Source organism: Cricetulus griseus (assembly GCF_003668045.3).
Source record: "Cricetulus griseus strain 17A/GY chromosome 1 unlocalized genomic scaffold, alternate assembly CriGri-PICRH-1.0 chr1_0, whole genome shotgun sequence".
Classification (NCBI taxonomy): Eukaryota; Metazoa; Chordata; class Mammalia; order Rodentia; family Cricetidae; genus Cricetulus; species Cricetulus griseus.
This window is the reverse complement of record NW_023276806.1, coordinates 5,472,085-5,485,624: the sequence shown is the minus strand read 5'-3', so window position 1 is coordinate 5,485,624 and position 13,540 is coordinate 5,472,085. Positions and strand designations below refer to the sequence as shown.

Below are 13,540 nucleotides of genomic sequence, written 5' to 3'. Positions count from 1 at the left end.
TGCCCTCTGCTGGCATGCAGGCAGAAGACTGTATACAAAATAAATAAAATCTTTAAAAAGAAAGGAAGAAAGAAAGAAAGAAAAGGATTCCTGATGGCTTCATCTGGTAGGAACCAGCACAAACTCATAAAAAAATATTCAAGACCACACACCAGCCAGGTGTAGTGCCTGTGTCTGTGATGTCAGTGCTGAGGGTCTGAGGTAGGAGGATGACAACATCAAGGGCCGGAACTGAGTGAGTTTGAGACCAAGTCTCTGGGCTACACACAGATAACTATACACATAAAATTAAGTAACTCTGTAAAGTAAAAACAAAGAAATGTCACCATATCTAACAACTTCTTGGACATAAAACTTTTATGTCTTCCCAGAATTTCCAAATGTCAAAGGGTGAACACATTATCTTTCTGCAGTGCTCATTTTATTACCAGACATGTTGAACTTTTATTCACCCACTTTACTGAACTCTTGAACATTTGTAAATATGTCCAATAAGTGTTTTTAATCTGCAGCCCAGGCCAGCCTCAAAATCCTCATGCCTTAGCCTCTTAAATAGAATACAGGGAGATTACAGGCATGCCCCACCATACCCAGATAAATCATTATTTTTTTTAAAAAAATGTTTCTGGGGCTTCGAAGATGGCTCAGAGGGCAAAGCACAAGCAGGGGAGGAGAGCTCTGACTCCCAGAATGTGCACCGACGGCAATGTGACCCATTGTAACTCTAGTTCTTGGAGGACGAAGACGGGTTCCAGGAGCAAGCTGGCTAGCCAGATTAGTCACATTGATACACTCTGGGATCAACTGAGAAGCCCTACCTTAGTGAGTAAGGTGGAAAGTGACAGAGGAGGACTCCTTTATCAACCTGGGCCATGTATGCTCACACACACACACACACACACACACACACTCCAACATGCATGCACGCATACACATTATATATTATATATATAATATATAATTATATATATATATATATTTGTTGTTGTTGTTGTTGTTGTTGAGGAAACTAAAGGCCAGGCATGATGGCGCATGGCAGGCTAAGGCAGGAGGACTGCTTGAAGAATTTCGGGCCAGGCTTTTCTATTAGTGGATTCAAGGGAAGCCTGGGCCACAGAGAACCGGCCTTGACACCACAAGAGGAGGCTGAGGCTTTGCAGGCAAATACTAGTTTCAGCAGAGGTGGGCCACACTTCCTTTCCGCTCTTAAAACCGTCGAGGAGAGTCCAGACTTTCTCTTCCCGTTCTGCTTGCTTTGCAGCTGAGACCAGCTCGCTCTGTAGCCCAGGCTAGCCCTGAACTGTGGTCGCCAGTGCTGGGGTTAAAGGCCCCAACCAGCCCCACCTCGCCCTGCCCCCACTGGGGAGGATTTAAGGCCCCGCCCACCGCGCGTGGCCCGACGCCCGAGGCCCCGCCCACCGCGCGTGGCCTGACGCCCGAGGCCCCGGCCGGACTCCGCGGCCTTGCCTGGCGTGGGCAGCCCGGGGCTGCTGCCAGTGGCGCCGCTGCTGCTGCTGCTCCTGTCGGCCGCGGCGCCCTCAGTGCTGGGCCGGGAAGCGTAGGCCAAGGGCCGTGCGCGCGGGGTGGTGCTCCCGGACTGCGTCCCGCGAGGGGAAGTCGGGGTGGAGGCGGCCTCCTGCCTCAGCATCCTCGCCCTCCTCCCGACACGTGAGGAGCCGCGCGCTGCACCGCCCGAGGCCGCCTTCTGAAAAGGCGGGAGAAGAGGCGCAGGCGCAGTGCGTGCGCGCGGGGCGCAGGGAGGACGCACCGCGCAGGCGCCGGCGCAGGGCTGGTGCAGGACAGCGCATGCGCCCAAGCAGGCGCTCGCCCCGACGACGCAAGGCCCCTGCCGCTCGTCCACTCTCCTGTTTCCAGTGTCTTCACACCCAACAAGCACGGACGGCGGGGCCGGCCGGGGCCTGCTCGCCGACCGCGTGCCCCGCGCTTACCCGAGCCCAGTGCCCGCTGTCTCATCGAGTGTGCGGGGCGCGCGCAGCGTCGGCCCCGACATCACCGCAGTCCCGCCAGCCGCTGCCCATCCGACCTGACTTCCGCCGTTGTGGCTGCACACGCAGCTTTGCAGCGGACCTTTGGAAATGAGGACACATGCAGTGTAGGGGTCTAAGAATGCCCGCCGCCCGCTGCCCGGCCTCTTCCCTCTGGATGCTTAGGGAGGGCAGTGCAGGGCAGGCCTGCTGGTGTAGCTGTGGCCTTGGAGCAAGTGTCCCTGGGGCCAAACGCTCAAGCCAGTTTCTTCCTCTGGCAATCAGGATGTTAGAGCGCTCCACCAGCATGTCTGCTGTGGGCCACCACGCTAATGGCCCAAACCTCTGAAACCAGGCCCCGATTAAAAGCATACATTCCAGTATGTGTAGCCTCATGGTCTGTGACACAAATGCCTAAGCACACCTGGACACTAACTACCTAGAAGACCAGGTGGGTGCCTTTGACAGGCTACATGCTGGAATCCCAGCACTTGGTGGGTGATGATTTGGAACCTAGTGCAATCTGGGACTGTTTCAAAAGGGGGGAAGGCGCTGTTCCTTTCCTTTTGCATGTAAAAGGGCAGAGGTTCAAGAAAAAGAAACCAATAGCATCATCTGTGAGAATTCTGATGCACAAGCAGGTATGTACTAAATCCAAATTTATACCAACAGTTCACCTAATCTGTGACCATCCCATACTAATCATATTCAAAGCCAATATAATCTCAAATGTCCAATGAGTCTCCAGAGATGACTCAGACAGGAGCCCAGCAGACCCAAGAAACAATTCCACCTAAACCCATCAAGTAAAGCAATTAAGAACGGATTTCCCAGCGTGGTGGCAAATAGGGTTAATCCCAGCACTTGGGAGACAGGTGGATCTCTAGTTCAAGGCCAGCGTGGTCAACAGAGGTAGATGCAAAACAGGCTGAGCAAAACACAAAAACCCTGGGCAGAGGAAGGGGTAACAAAAATGACTCAGACAGCTGCATGCCTGCAAAGTTCAAGCCAATAGTAGAGACAGGCCTTCCTAAGAAATTTACCCAAAGCCCCACCCATCATCCTCCCCCATCAGCTGTTTATGGCTTACAGCCCTGGAGATAATCCTTTAACCTTCCATCTCCAAAAACATTATGAGCTCCAAAGAAACAGCTACACACACAGCCACTCAATTGTATACATCTTTTATTTAAATCATGAGTTTTACTCATTTGTATCAGTTAACAAAAATCATTTTCCACACAATTGTTACAGGTCAAGAAGACACAGGGAGACATGAATTAAATACTAGTTTGCTGTTATGGGGGGATCAGAAAAAAACTTCAAGTAGAGACAAAAACTACTTAGAACACTACAACATACTTATTTTACAATACATTTAATTATATAATTTATCATTAACATGATATACAAAATATTAACAGTCACCTCTAGGTTTGATAAACACTTCAAATACAGCAGTGTTGGGATTGCACTTATCTTTCCTATCTGACTCTAGCTCACTAGTTCAGGCTGGATATTCACCCTCTGAAGCACTTCTTCGGGCATGCAAAAGACAGGACTAACAGGTTTAATCTGTTCTTCTCCCAGAAGGGACAATCCAGCAATGCCAAATAAGGTATGGAAAGGATCCACCTGTGGGAAGTTTACAAACAGTTAAAAGACGAAGTCTCAATAATCTGTCCATAGAATGAAGTTTATTCATTTTGTACACAATTCTAATAAGTTGATTTACAGGACCACGATGTTGGGGACAATAAGCCATGCCTGTTAGACGTTGGCTACAGGATGATGTGGCATGGGTTCTAAGGAACAGTGAGCACATGGAAGGATCGTCGTCTCCTGTGGTGACTTAATAAATACCTGGTGCCCTGAAATCCAGGACCCATTCCAGCTTCCCACAGCTCCCTACGAGCCTGCTGGGAAGGCCCAAAGCCGCCTGACAGCCGGGTGTTGGTGGGTGTTGGTGGCGCATGCCTTTAATCCCAGCACTCGGGAGGCAGAGGCAGGTGGATCTCTGTGAGTTCATGACCAGCCTGGTCTACAAGAGCTAGTTCCAGGACAGCCTCCAAAGCCACAGAGAAACCCTGTCTCAAACAAACAAACCCTCCTGACAGGGGGACCTAAGATACTGCTGCATTTCAAGGTCTCTGCTTTGCCAGTCCTTGACAGAAGACTTAAAACAGTGAGTTAACCCTTCCTAACCTGTAAACCACCTCCACTGCCATGCACTCAGTTCCCGCCCCCACCCCGCCATCCACAGGCGCCTATGCAGGTTTTACTGCTCCAGGCAGCAATATTGCTCCGCTAGCCACGTGAATGTGCCTGAGGCCCTGAGCTGTGACCAACACAGGCTTGCATTTCTGTAAGCTCCAGCCTTTATGTTACATGTTTACAAAAGCTCTCAAAGCAACCTTTGAACTATTACATATGAAGTACTATTTCACAGGCCCAGAACCATAGAAATCAGCCAACAATGAAAAACTGCAAAAATGGTACTACTCACCATATCTCCTGGTCTGTCTGCAAAGCCTCCAGTCTCTTCATCTTGGCACGCTAAAATGAAGCTGCGCAGTTTTTCTCTGTCAATCCAGTGAAGCCTCCCAATTATCTTCAGTGAGGCCAAAACCCACCAGGAATAGCACACATCCGGTAACTACAAGGGGGAGAAACCAGTTAGACTGCCGGCACTATTACCGCTCCATTTCTGTAGATTTGATAGAATTTTATGTCTAATCCCATGCTCCAACACTGGGGAAGTGAGCAAGGGGGTGTCGGGTAATGGTGGACACAAGCCAGAATTAAAGAGCCTGAGGCAGGCCGGGCATTGGTGGCACACGCCTTTAATCCCAGCACTCGGAGAGTTCGCGGTCTCCAGAGCAAGTGCCAGGATAGGCTCCAAAGCTACAGAGAAACCCTGTCTCGAAAAACCAAAAACAAAAAGGGAGCCTGAGGCAGCACAAGTGCTACAGTTCAGGCCACTTAGGCTATGCACAAGAACTGCAACCAAAACCCAGGAACAAACACTGGGTGAGGTGAGAGAAACCACTCCCCACACACTGGTGCTCACACCAACTCAGTACTAGGTGGCAAGTATACATTAACTTAAATCTTAGTCTAGTTTTCAGCTGAGGATATCAGTGTAGACTCATGAAAGCTGAGACAGGGTTTTCTAGGCAAACTGTTTTCCACTAGTCTGTCCAGGTGGACACACCTGAGAATTCAGCCTGCAGATCCTTCAGCTCGAACAATCTGCATCTTACTGAGCTCCGTGACTAATAAGCACATTAAGATATCCTAGTTTGTTTGAGCCAAAGTTCAAACACTAACCCTGCTCAGAGACTACCCGTGGGCACACCTCTCCACCCACCACATGAGATAGCAGATTATCTGTCTCTCACACACAGCAAGCCCCACACAGAACTAACTACAGATGAAATTCTGTTAGTTATACTTCTGTGCCAGCATTTCCCACAGCAAACATACTACATGGCTACAGATCAAATGCTCTGCAAAAATAAGTATCCTCTTGGTGTCGGGGGCAGCTTTGGGATGGGATGGCATGTCTAACATACTTCATTTCATTCAAGTTAAATTTTTTTGCTGTGCCTGTGTTACGGCACAGCCTATTCTGTGTCTACTATGCATGTTACCTGATGAGCCTGGGTTAAGATCCCTGGCTATCCTGGGGCTCCCCAAACAGACCAGACTGGCTTCAAATCCAAAGATCTCATGCCTGTGCCTCCCAGGTGGTGTGTTTCAATTAAACGCTGAGCCCACCCAGGATCTTTTTTGAGCACACCATGGTAGAAAATGCACTAAGTTAGTCAGATAGTACCTGCACACCAAGTTCTACTTTTACTATGACCAGTCACTCTGAAATTAAGCCAACTCTTAAGCACAGAGCACCACCCAGTCAGGTTGTAACAGAGAGTCATTACAATACCTTCTCTGGTCTTCCATTGAGCCCGCCTGAGGGCAACTGGCGTTCACAAAGCCACCAACCAAGCAAGTCAGAGTTCACTTGATGCAACTGACTGGTTATGGCCAGGAATCCTGTGCAACAATAGATCTAAAATTACAGACATAAAGTACACAGGTATAATTTAATAGTGAGTGACAAGCACTACCAAAACTATTAAGACTCCATCTTGTATCAGGGTGTATTATTTTTTTAAAGATTTTATTTATTATGCATACAGTCTTGTGCCCGCATGCCAGCAGAGAGCACCAGATCTCATTCAAGGCGGTTGCGAGCCACCATGTGGTTGCTGGAAATTTAACTCAGGACCTCTGGAAAAACAGCCAGTGTTCTTAACTGCTGAGCCATCTTTCCAGCCCCAAGGTGTATTATTAGGGTCAATGTCTCAGTGAAATGCCACACTTGGAATACAATTTAGAAAATGCTCTGTAGAGAAGCAAATGGCATGCTGACCTGGACACAGTGGATTAGGTTAGAAGGCTTTCATTGTTTAATTAAAGTTAAAGTCACACATGGAGGCTCATGCCTGCAATCCCAGGTAGGGATTCATTAGAGAACTAAAGCTGTGTATACACCACATACCCCAAACTTTACCTCACAAGGTGTGGCTATTTACAACACAAACTTATTTTAAAAAATTGCTCATCTTTTCTTTTTTGGTTTTTTGAGACTGGGTTTCTCTGTGGCTTTGGAGGCTGTACTGGAACTAGCTCTTGTAGACCAGGCTGGTCTCGAACTCAGAGATCCACCTGCCTCTGCCTCCCTTAATCCTCTGCTGGGATTAAGGATTAAAGGAATGGGCCACCAATGCCAGGCTTGTTCATCTTTCAATATAGGTTCTTGTAGGGAGACACTGTAGCCCCGCCTCCTAGGAGCTAGCTACTGGTGTGCTTGACTCCGCCTGTCAGGGCGTGGTCAGGGGAGGTTCAGGATGACGCCAGGGTGAATTCTTAAGGGGGTCTCTTCTGGGAGGCCTTCTCTCTGGCTTTTGCTTGGCCCGTATAATTTGAATACAGATATCATAACCAGTAACTTCTCGTTATAGGTTCTCTCCTAAATCTTAATAGCAAAATTACCTGGCCGGCGTGAGATTCGGAGCCCGGTCTGCACCCAAATCCACCATCAAAGTTCATACAGGACAAAACAAATTCAATTGCCTTTTCCACATTAATAGCATCAAGCTTGCCCTACAAAAAGAAATAAAATATATTACAACTACCCAGAGCACTCACCAATGCTTAATTAGGTCCCTCAACAAATTCAAAGCTTACCAAGAGAGCCAAAGTTGCCACAGCACAAAATGAGAACCTGGTATCAATTTCTCCTGAAAGATAAAAAACAGCCAAGGCAGTCATATAGATGCTACAAGTTTTCCACTAACAATTTCATTCAATTTCCCAAAGCAGGTTAACTTATATTTATTTAAAAATGGAGGCAATCCCCCAAAACATAAGGAAACCAGCTAGAATAGAAACTAACAGCCTTTCTAAGTAGCTCAGAGGACCCCAAAAGGGAAGAAACCTACAAAATGCAAGGACTATTATGCCAGTAAATTCAAGTTAATAATGTTAACACCCTATCTTACAAGAGGTTCATATCCCACAAAGCAGCTGGTCTCAGGCCTGCATTTTGTTCCACCCCAAACAAATTATCTACATTACTCAAATAATTTTTCTATGTCCCAACTCAGGTACTTAGAGTTTTGATAAACCTTTAAAGACTTCCTCTTTTCAGGGAGTTTAGCTACCGAATATTGGGGATAAAACTTGAACCTACCTTATCTTTTTAGAGTGTGGTGTGCTGACAAACCAGCACGGGGCATGCTGGGACTTCCAGCAGGCCATTTATTCCAGTTAGACCAACTGCTTAGTGGGACCTGAAAAGATGGAACAACTTGAAATCTTATGATTACTACCAAGATAAAGATGTTCTGCGTATGGAATAGCGGACTGAAACAAATCTTACCCCAAATGTCTCCAGCAAAGGAACCATCTTCTTTCTGTAGACTCTGGACATAGGCCACAACTTTATCTACATCGATGGCATGAACACTGTCATACAGAGTCAGAATCTGAAAAGGCAAGTATCCAAGAGTAGTTGTCACCAACTGAAGAAGGCCTTCCATGCTGTACTACCAGTTTCCCAAACACACAAGCATGTATCCTCAAGTTAACGCTAGTTATTCCCCCTAGTCACAGTTTTGCTACACAAACCATTGATAATCTCAAACTCAAACCACCCTCTGCTCTTTTCTAAAACCAATGTTCACCGTAGCCAGAGTCAGCCACAGGGGAAATTAGCCTCCAAGGTCTCAGCATCACTTGAGAATTTGCATCAAGTTAGCATTCAGCTAATACATGCCAGGACATCACCGACCTTGCAGGAAGGACTTCCCTCAAACGGACTGTAGTATTGACTTCTGACATAAGATACAGATTTCACTGTCCTCCCCCAAACCAGATCCAGTCACCTACCTGGACAGCACTGAGAGTGTAGAGCAGATGCGGGTCGTGTCCAATGCTAGCGCTGATTCCTCCACACTCGTGCTGGCACGACTTGATGAACACCAGTATCTCTTCTCTGTTCATTCGATCAAGTTGCCCCATGAGATCCATCACCGTCAAGCCCCAATAGATGCCGCTCATTCTCAAGTATTCAGACATACAGTATTCCTAGGGGAAGTTTCTCAAGCTCATCAATCCGTCCCACATACGACACACCTCATTTTTAAGACAGTCAGGACCAACTTTAAATGAGGCTTTAGAGTCTCCCAAGTGCCAACTACAGGCAGATAGAGCAAAAGCAAGCAATATCTCACTGTTTACCAGACACCAACCTACAAATGAAGTCCATGAATATGGAAATATAAACACTGTTAAAGATGGAACCCACGTGGGTTTCAGAACCTTGTTGCAGCTAATAAAGCATTATTTTATAAGCATTCATTCAAGTGAGAGCCTCAAGGAGGTCCACAGGACATTTAGGCCTATAACCCCCCCCCAAAATGAGGGCCTAAGTTATGGAAACAGCCAAGTTAGTAAACGAGTGTTTACTAACAACACGTGTTTGCTAAGACTCAGGCAAACAGCTGCTGTATGGAAAATATTTTATGTAAGTGATTCCCCTTTGGAGAGGTCTCTGAATTTCCCATGGGCTTCCCCCCCCCCCAACTCAGCCCCTTGGAGCTGACATCACAGGGGTGTGGAAATGTCCCCAACCTCCCGTCAGCGTTTCTCCAGATATGCTACCACTATTATGTTCAGGCAAACCTTTCCAAGGTCTCAGCGTAATTCTAGAGCTAAAGTGTGATTACACATCAGCAGAATTCAGATAATACATGCCAACACATCATCGACCTTAAAGGTTGTACCCCAGCCAGAAAGGAGCAGACCCCTCCTGCCTGCAAACCCTAACCTACTTCAGAAACGCCTCTTGCACAGCTGTCATGCTCGACAGAGCTAGTGCTCACCACCACTTACAGACTTGCCAACCCAAGGCCATACGCACATAGTCATCCTTCTTGGAGCCGTACGAGGCGATGTAATCCGCGTGCTTCTCCAGCAACAGGGTGTCGGGTGCATCGGACTTGATAGTGACATCCTTCTGCGGTGTGCCCTTGCGGAAAAAAGGCAGACATTTCATCGTTATTTACATCTTCTGCCCGTGACGTCCCAGACCCGAACACGTAACCGGCACCTTTCAGGTCTCAGAGTAATTCTAGAGCTAAAGTGGTTGATAATCAGCTTCAGATTCAGAATACATGCCAGCTCATCACTGACCTGAAATGACCGGTTTTGCGCTCGCCCTGGAATGGCGCCTACCAAAGCAGGCACGTTCCTGGCTAACGAGCCTGACGCTTCCGACAGAGCCCCTGCGACAGTGCTCCCGTGTTGCTCCCGCTTCCTCCCTCCGTGTCAGGCACAAGTCGGCCAGGCCCATCACCCACGCTGAGAGTCGGCTCTCGGTCTCTGCCAGGAAGCCCGGCCTGGCCTGAGCTCCCCGTGCGGACCCGGCTGGTTTGGAAACCAGGCGATCCCGCCTGTCCCTGCCTCTGCCTCTGCCTCTGCCGTGACGGGGCTGAGGTGTGGGCCCGGCCGGCTCCCGTCCACCCCAGTTAAAAGCGCAGCTCTGAATCAGAGTCTTAACGATTTCCTGGCATCTGTATGTTCCAAGTCATTCCCAATGAAAGAAAAAACCTCAAAATCAGCTTCACCGGGGGTGGAAACCCAGCCGCGGCGGGGGTGGAGAACGCAGTCAGGCCGCCCAAGCGGCAGAGGCTCGCCCGGAGGGAGGGAGGGAGGGAGAGCGGGCGGACAAAACCAGGAGCCTCGAGAACTGCGGAGAACGCCGGGCAATCGCTCCAGGGACCCTCCCAGGGCGGCCTCCCGAGTCCGAGGCAGGAGCATGGCTGGGAGCTCCAGGCCACGGGGCCCAGGAAGAGTGCGAGCCTTGCAGGCCCGCTCGCCCGCCCGCCGCCCGCCCCAGCCCGCGCACCGCCGCCACCCCGCTCTCACCATGTCCGCTCGCCAAAAGACAGAGGCTCGCCGGAGCACGGGGAGTCAGGGCCCGCGCGCCTGCGCACACGCGCCCGCCGGCCCGCCCGCTCGCCCACGCCCTGCCCAGACGGTGACGCTCGGCCCGAAGGACCCCGCCGCCCGCAGGATTTAGCCGGTCGCTCTCCTGCCTGAAGGACTCTGCGGTCACGATGTAGCCGGCCACGCTGCTGCCTGAAGGACCCCGCGGCTGGAAGTGTGGCCTTGCTGGCCTTGTGCGAGCCCCGCTCCGGGGCAGCGGAGGCAGGAGCGTCTGCAGTGCAAATCCCTGGGGGCCATCCCGGGCTACAGTCCCTGACGAAAAGATAAATACATCCGTTACCCAGTTAACAAAATTGGGCTCCTGGCTGTGGGTTTGATGCCTGAAACCACAAACATAAGGCTTAGTTTTCCCTCCGTACGGGTCAGGTAGTACGGTCCAGCCTCTTCATCTTACCCTTTCCTTCTTTTTCTGAGGTCCTGGGGGCTGGACTTGCGTGTGATCTGCCACCGAGCCATCTCCCCAGCCCTGTTTGCCCCTGCCAAGAATAGGATGTGCCCCACCCACCCCCAACCGTAGCTGCCACAGGTCCTCTACCCCCAATGCGGAAATGTCAGGCCTACCTGGAAAATGCTGTAACTGGTTATTTGGTTTGTTCTTTTTTGGTTTGTTTTGGTTTTGCTTTTTGTTTTTCGAGACAGGGTTTCTCTGTGTAGTTTTGGAGCCTGTCCTGGCACTCGCTCTGGAGACCAGGCTGGCCTCGAACTCACAGAGATCCGCCTGCCTCTGCCTCCCTAGTGCTGGGATTAAAGGCATGTGCCACCAACGCCCAGCCTAAAATGCCGTAAAACACGAAACTGTGACACGCTGCTCGTTTTAAAGTTTGTCTGTTGACCGCCTTCTACATATCTATGTGATACCCATATGCAAAAGCTAATCCCAGAATTCATTAGATAAGCCTCCCTGTGCAGTGAACAATGGTGAATGCAGGCTCTTGGCCCCCTCTACAGCTTAGTGAACACCACAGAAGAGGACACAAGATAGAAGGCTGAGAGACCATCTTCTGACCTGACAGCCTCTGCGATCCTCACCTCAACAGAGCAGCTGCGCTTGTCTGCACCGGCTTGCACACATCTGGCCCTGTCAACCATCAGTCATAGATGGGAAGGGACTTGGTGCTCTGCCCCTCCCTGCTGGGCACTTTCCCACGACACCTAAAGTCATCAGTTGTGTGTCCAAGGGTAAGCCCACCAGGCATCATTGGATTGCTCCAAAGCCACGGTCACATGACTCAGTGGCCATATACATGTATGAAATGGCGAAAGAACAAAATAAAGAAGCCTTGCTGGCTGAGGTGATATTTTGGTATACTGAGTTAAAATATATTTCAATATATTAAAATATATTTCTATTTTCACTTTTTAAGATGTGACTTAGAAAATTTAAAACAATCTAGAATTCACATTATATTGTTATTGTTTAGTGGATGTCTGTCTAGTTAAGCACAGAAACACACCTGCCACTGTGTAAATGATAAAGGCGTCTCAAGCTTGACATGGTAGAAAAGGCCTATAGTCCCAACACCTGGAAAGCTGAGACAGGAGGGTCACAAATACTATGCCAGCCTGGGCTGCTTGGTCAGTTTGAGGCCAGCTTGAGTTATGTAGTGTGACCCCAAAAGGCAAAGGACAGAAATAGTCTTTGTTATTAACAATATTTTTAAAGAATTGTTTATTTTTATTTAGTATTGAGAGTTTGCCTGCCTGTATATGTACGCCTGGTGTCTGAAAAGGGCAGAAGATAATGTAGGGTCCCCAGGGTCTGGAATCACACACAGTTGTGAGCTGCTGTGTGGGTGCAGGGAACTGGACCCAGCTCCTCTGCGGGAACACGTAGCTGCCCTTAGCTACAGAACGCCCTCTCCAGCCCCCAGGAGTAACAGTTCATGTTGTGAACTGCTGGGACCATAAATTACTAGCATTTAGTATAAATACTGTCCCAAGTTGGCCTTAACATGCTGACTGTATCATTCCTATAGGGCAAGAATCCCTTATTCCATCCTTGATGCCATTGATTGCAAGACACAGTTGAATTGCAAAGATGAGAAACAAGAAGAGCAGCCAGCATCCATTGGGGCTGGGGCTGTAGATATCTCAGGAGAACACTTACTTGGTTAGTGTGAGACCCTGGGTACAATCCCCAGCACTTAAAGAAAAAAAGGCACTGGCTAAATATTTCACTATTTTTAATTTCTTTACCCCATCATTTTTTATTCATGTTAAATGGAGGGAAATGTTGAAGGCTAATCTTGTTTGTTTGTTTGTTCGAGACAGGGTTTCTCTGTATTGCTTTGGAGCCTATCCTAGAACCCGCTGCATAGACCAGGCTGGCCTTGAACTCACAGAGATCTGCCTGCCTCTGCCCCCAAGTGCTGGGATCAAAGGTGTGTGCTAACAGTGCCTGGCTTGAAGGCTTTTACTGGATCAGAAGTCAACTATGAGATAGCCCTGAGAGAGGTCGCTCCTGGGAGAGGTTTTCTTACTTGTGGGGCATGGGAAGTTGTGAGGCCCACACTATGTGTGGGAGGTACCTTACACGGGTGACCCAGATAAAAGGGAACTACAGAGAGAGCTTCACTTTTGCCTTATTGCCTTTTCGTCTTACTGTTGAATTTATGTTGCAGCCACTGCCGCCGCCGCCGCCACACTCCTTCACTGACACCAGAACGCAGCTTCTTCAAGCCTCTAACACAGAGCGAAGGACTTCAGCACCAGGTGGTGATGGCCGAGACGCCCAGCTTTGCTGAAGGAGCAGGTACTGGGTGGCGAAGGCAGTGTTGGACGACCCAGACCACATCATGTAAGCCCGTCTAATAAAAGCTTTGAGTATGTATCCACTCTGCATGTTCAGTTCCTCCAGAGAACCCTGATGACTATCAAACCCTTTTGTGTATGCATGTATGTGTATACATGTGCACATTTTATGGGGTGTGCATACATATGTGTATGCATGCGTGAAGGCCAAGGTTCAATGGTGGGCG

At 49.0% G+C, this 13,540-nt stretch overlaps 1 protein-coding gene, 1 long non-coding RNA gene and 3 other non-coding genes across 7 annotated transcripts; 1 reads left to right on the top strand and 4 right to left on the bottom strand.

Annotated features, from left to right (window-relative positions):
- Positions 1-3,479: 3,479 nt before the first annotated feature.
- Positions 3,480-10,609, bottom strand: Rabggtb (Rab geranylgeranyltransferase subunit beta). Its single transcript, XM_027395183.2, has 9 exons — positions 10,482-10,609; positions 9,475-9,582; positions 8,442-8,639; positions 7,933-8,038; positions 7,239-7,291; positions 7,044-7,154; positions 5,932-6,057; positions 4,492-4,641; positions 3,480-3,620 (listed from the first exon to the last, which is right to left on the bottom strand). The coding sequence occupies exons 1-9, from the start codon at positions 10,482-10,484 to the stop codon at positions 3,480-3,482; spliced, it is 996 nt and encodes a 331-aa protein (XP_027250984.1). The 5' UTR covers positions 10,485-10,609.
- LOC113833456 lies at positions 8,273-8,344 on the bottom strand. Its single transcript, XR_003481142.1, has one exon. It is a non-coding gene; the product is annotated as a small nucleolar RNA SNORD45 (small nucleolar RNA).
- LOC113833454 lies at positions 9,243-9,324 on the bottom strand. Its single transcript, XR_003481140.1, has one exon. It is a non-coding gene; the product is annotated as a small nucleolar RNA SNORD45 (small nucleolar RNA).
- LOC113833455 lies at positions 9,668-9,747 on the bottom strand. The gene has a single exon (XR_003481141.1). It is a non-coding gene; the product is annotated as a small nucleolar RNA SNORD45 (small nucleolar RNA).
- Positions 10,610-10,652: 43 nt separating the features above from the next.
- On the top strand, positions 10,653-13,392 carry LOC103159919. Of its 3 annotated transcripts, XR_003481131.2 has the most exons (4): positions 10,653-10,928; positions 11,511-11,741; positions 12,539-12,672; positions 12,834-12,909. It is a non-coding gene; the product is annotated as an uncharacterized LOC103159919 (long non-coding RNA). The 3 variants fall into 3 exon arrangements; XR_004771731.1 differs by lacking the exons at positions 12,539-12,672; positions 12,834-12,909 and adding an exon at positions 13,184-13,392 and having other exon boundaries at positions 10,657-10,928; XR_003481130.2 differs by lacking the exon at positions 12,539-12,672 and having other exon boundaries at positions 10,658-10,928; positions 12,834-12,911.
- Positions 13,393-13,540: the final 148 nt, after the last annotated feature.

Coding starts and splice junctions, on each gene's coding strand:
- Rabggtb (XM_027395183.2), bottom strand. Junction 8,039..8,441: donor ACACTCTCAGTGCTGTCCAG/GTAGGTGACTGG, acceptor TTGCCTTTTCAG/ATTCTGACTCTGTATGACAG. Junction 3,621..4,491: donor CAGACAGACCAGGAGATATG/GTGAGTAGTACC, acceptor AACTTCCCACAG/GTGGATCCTTTCCATACCTT.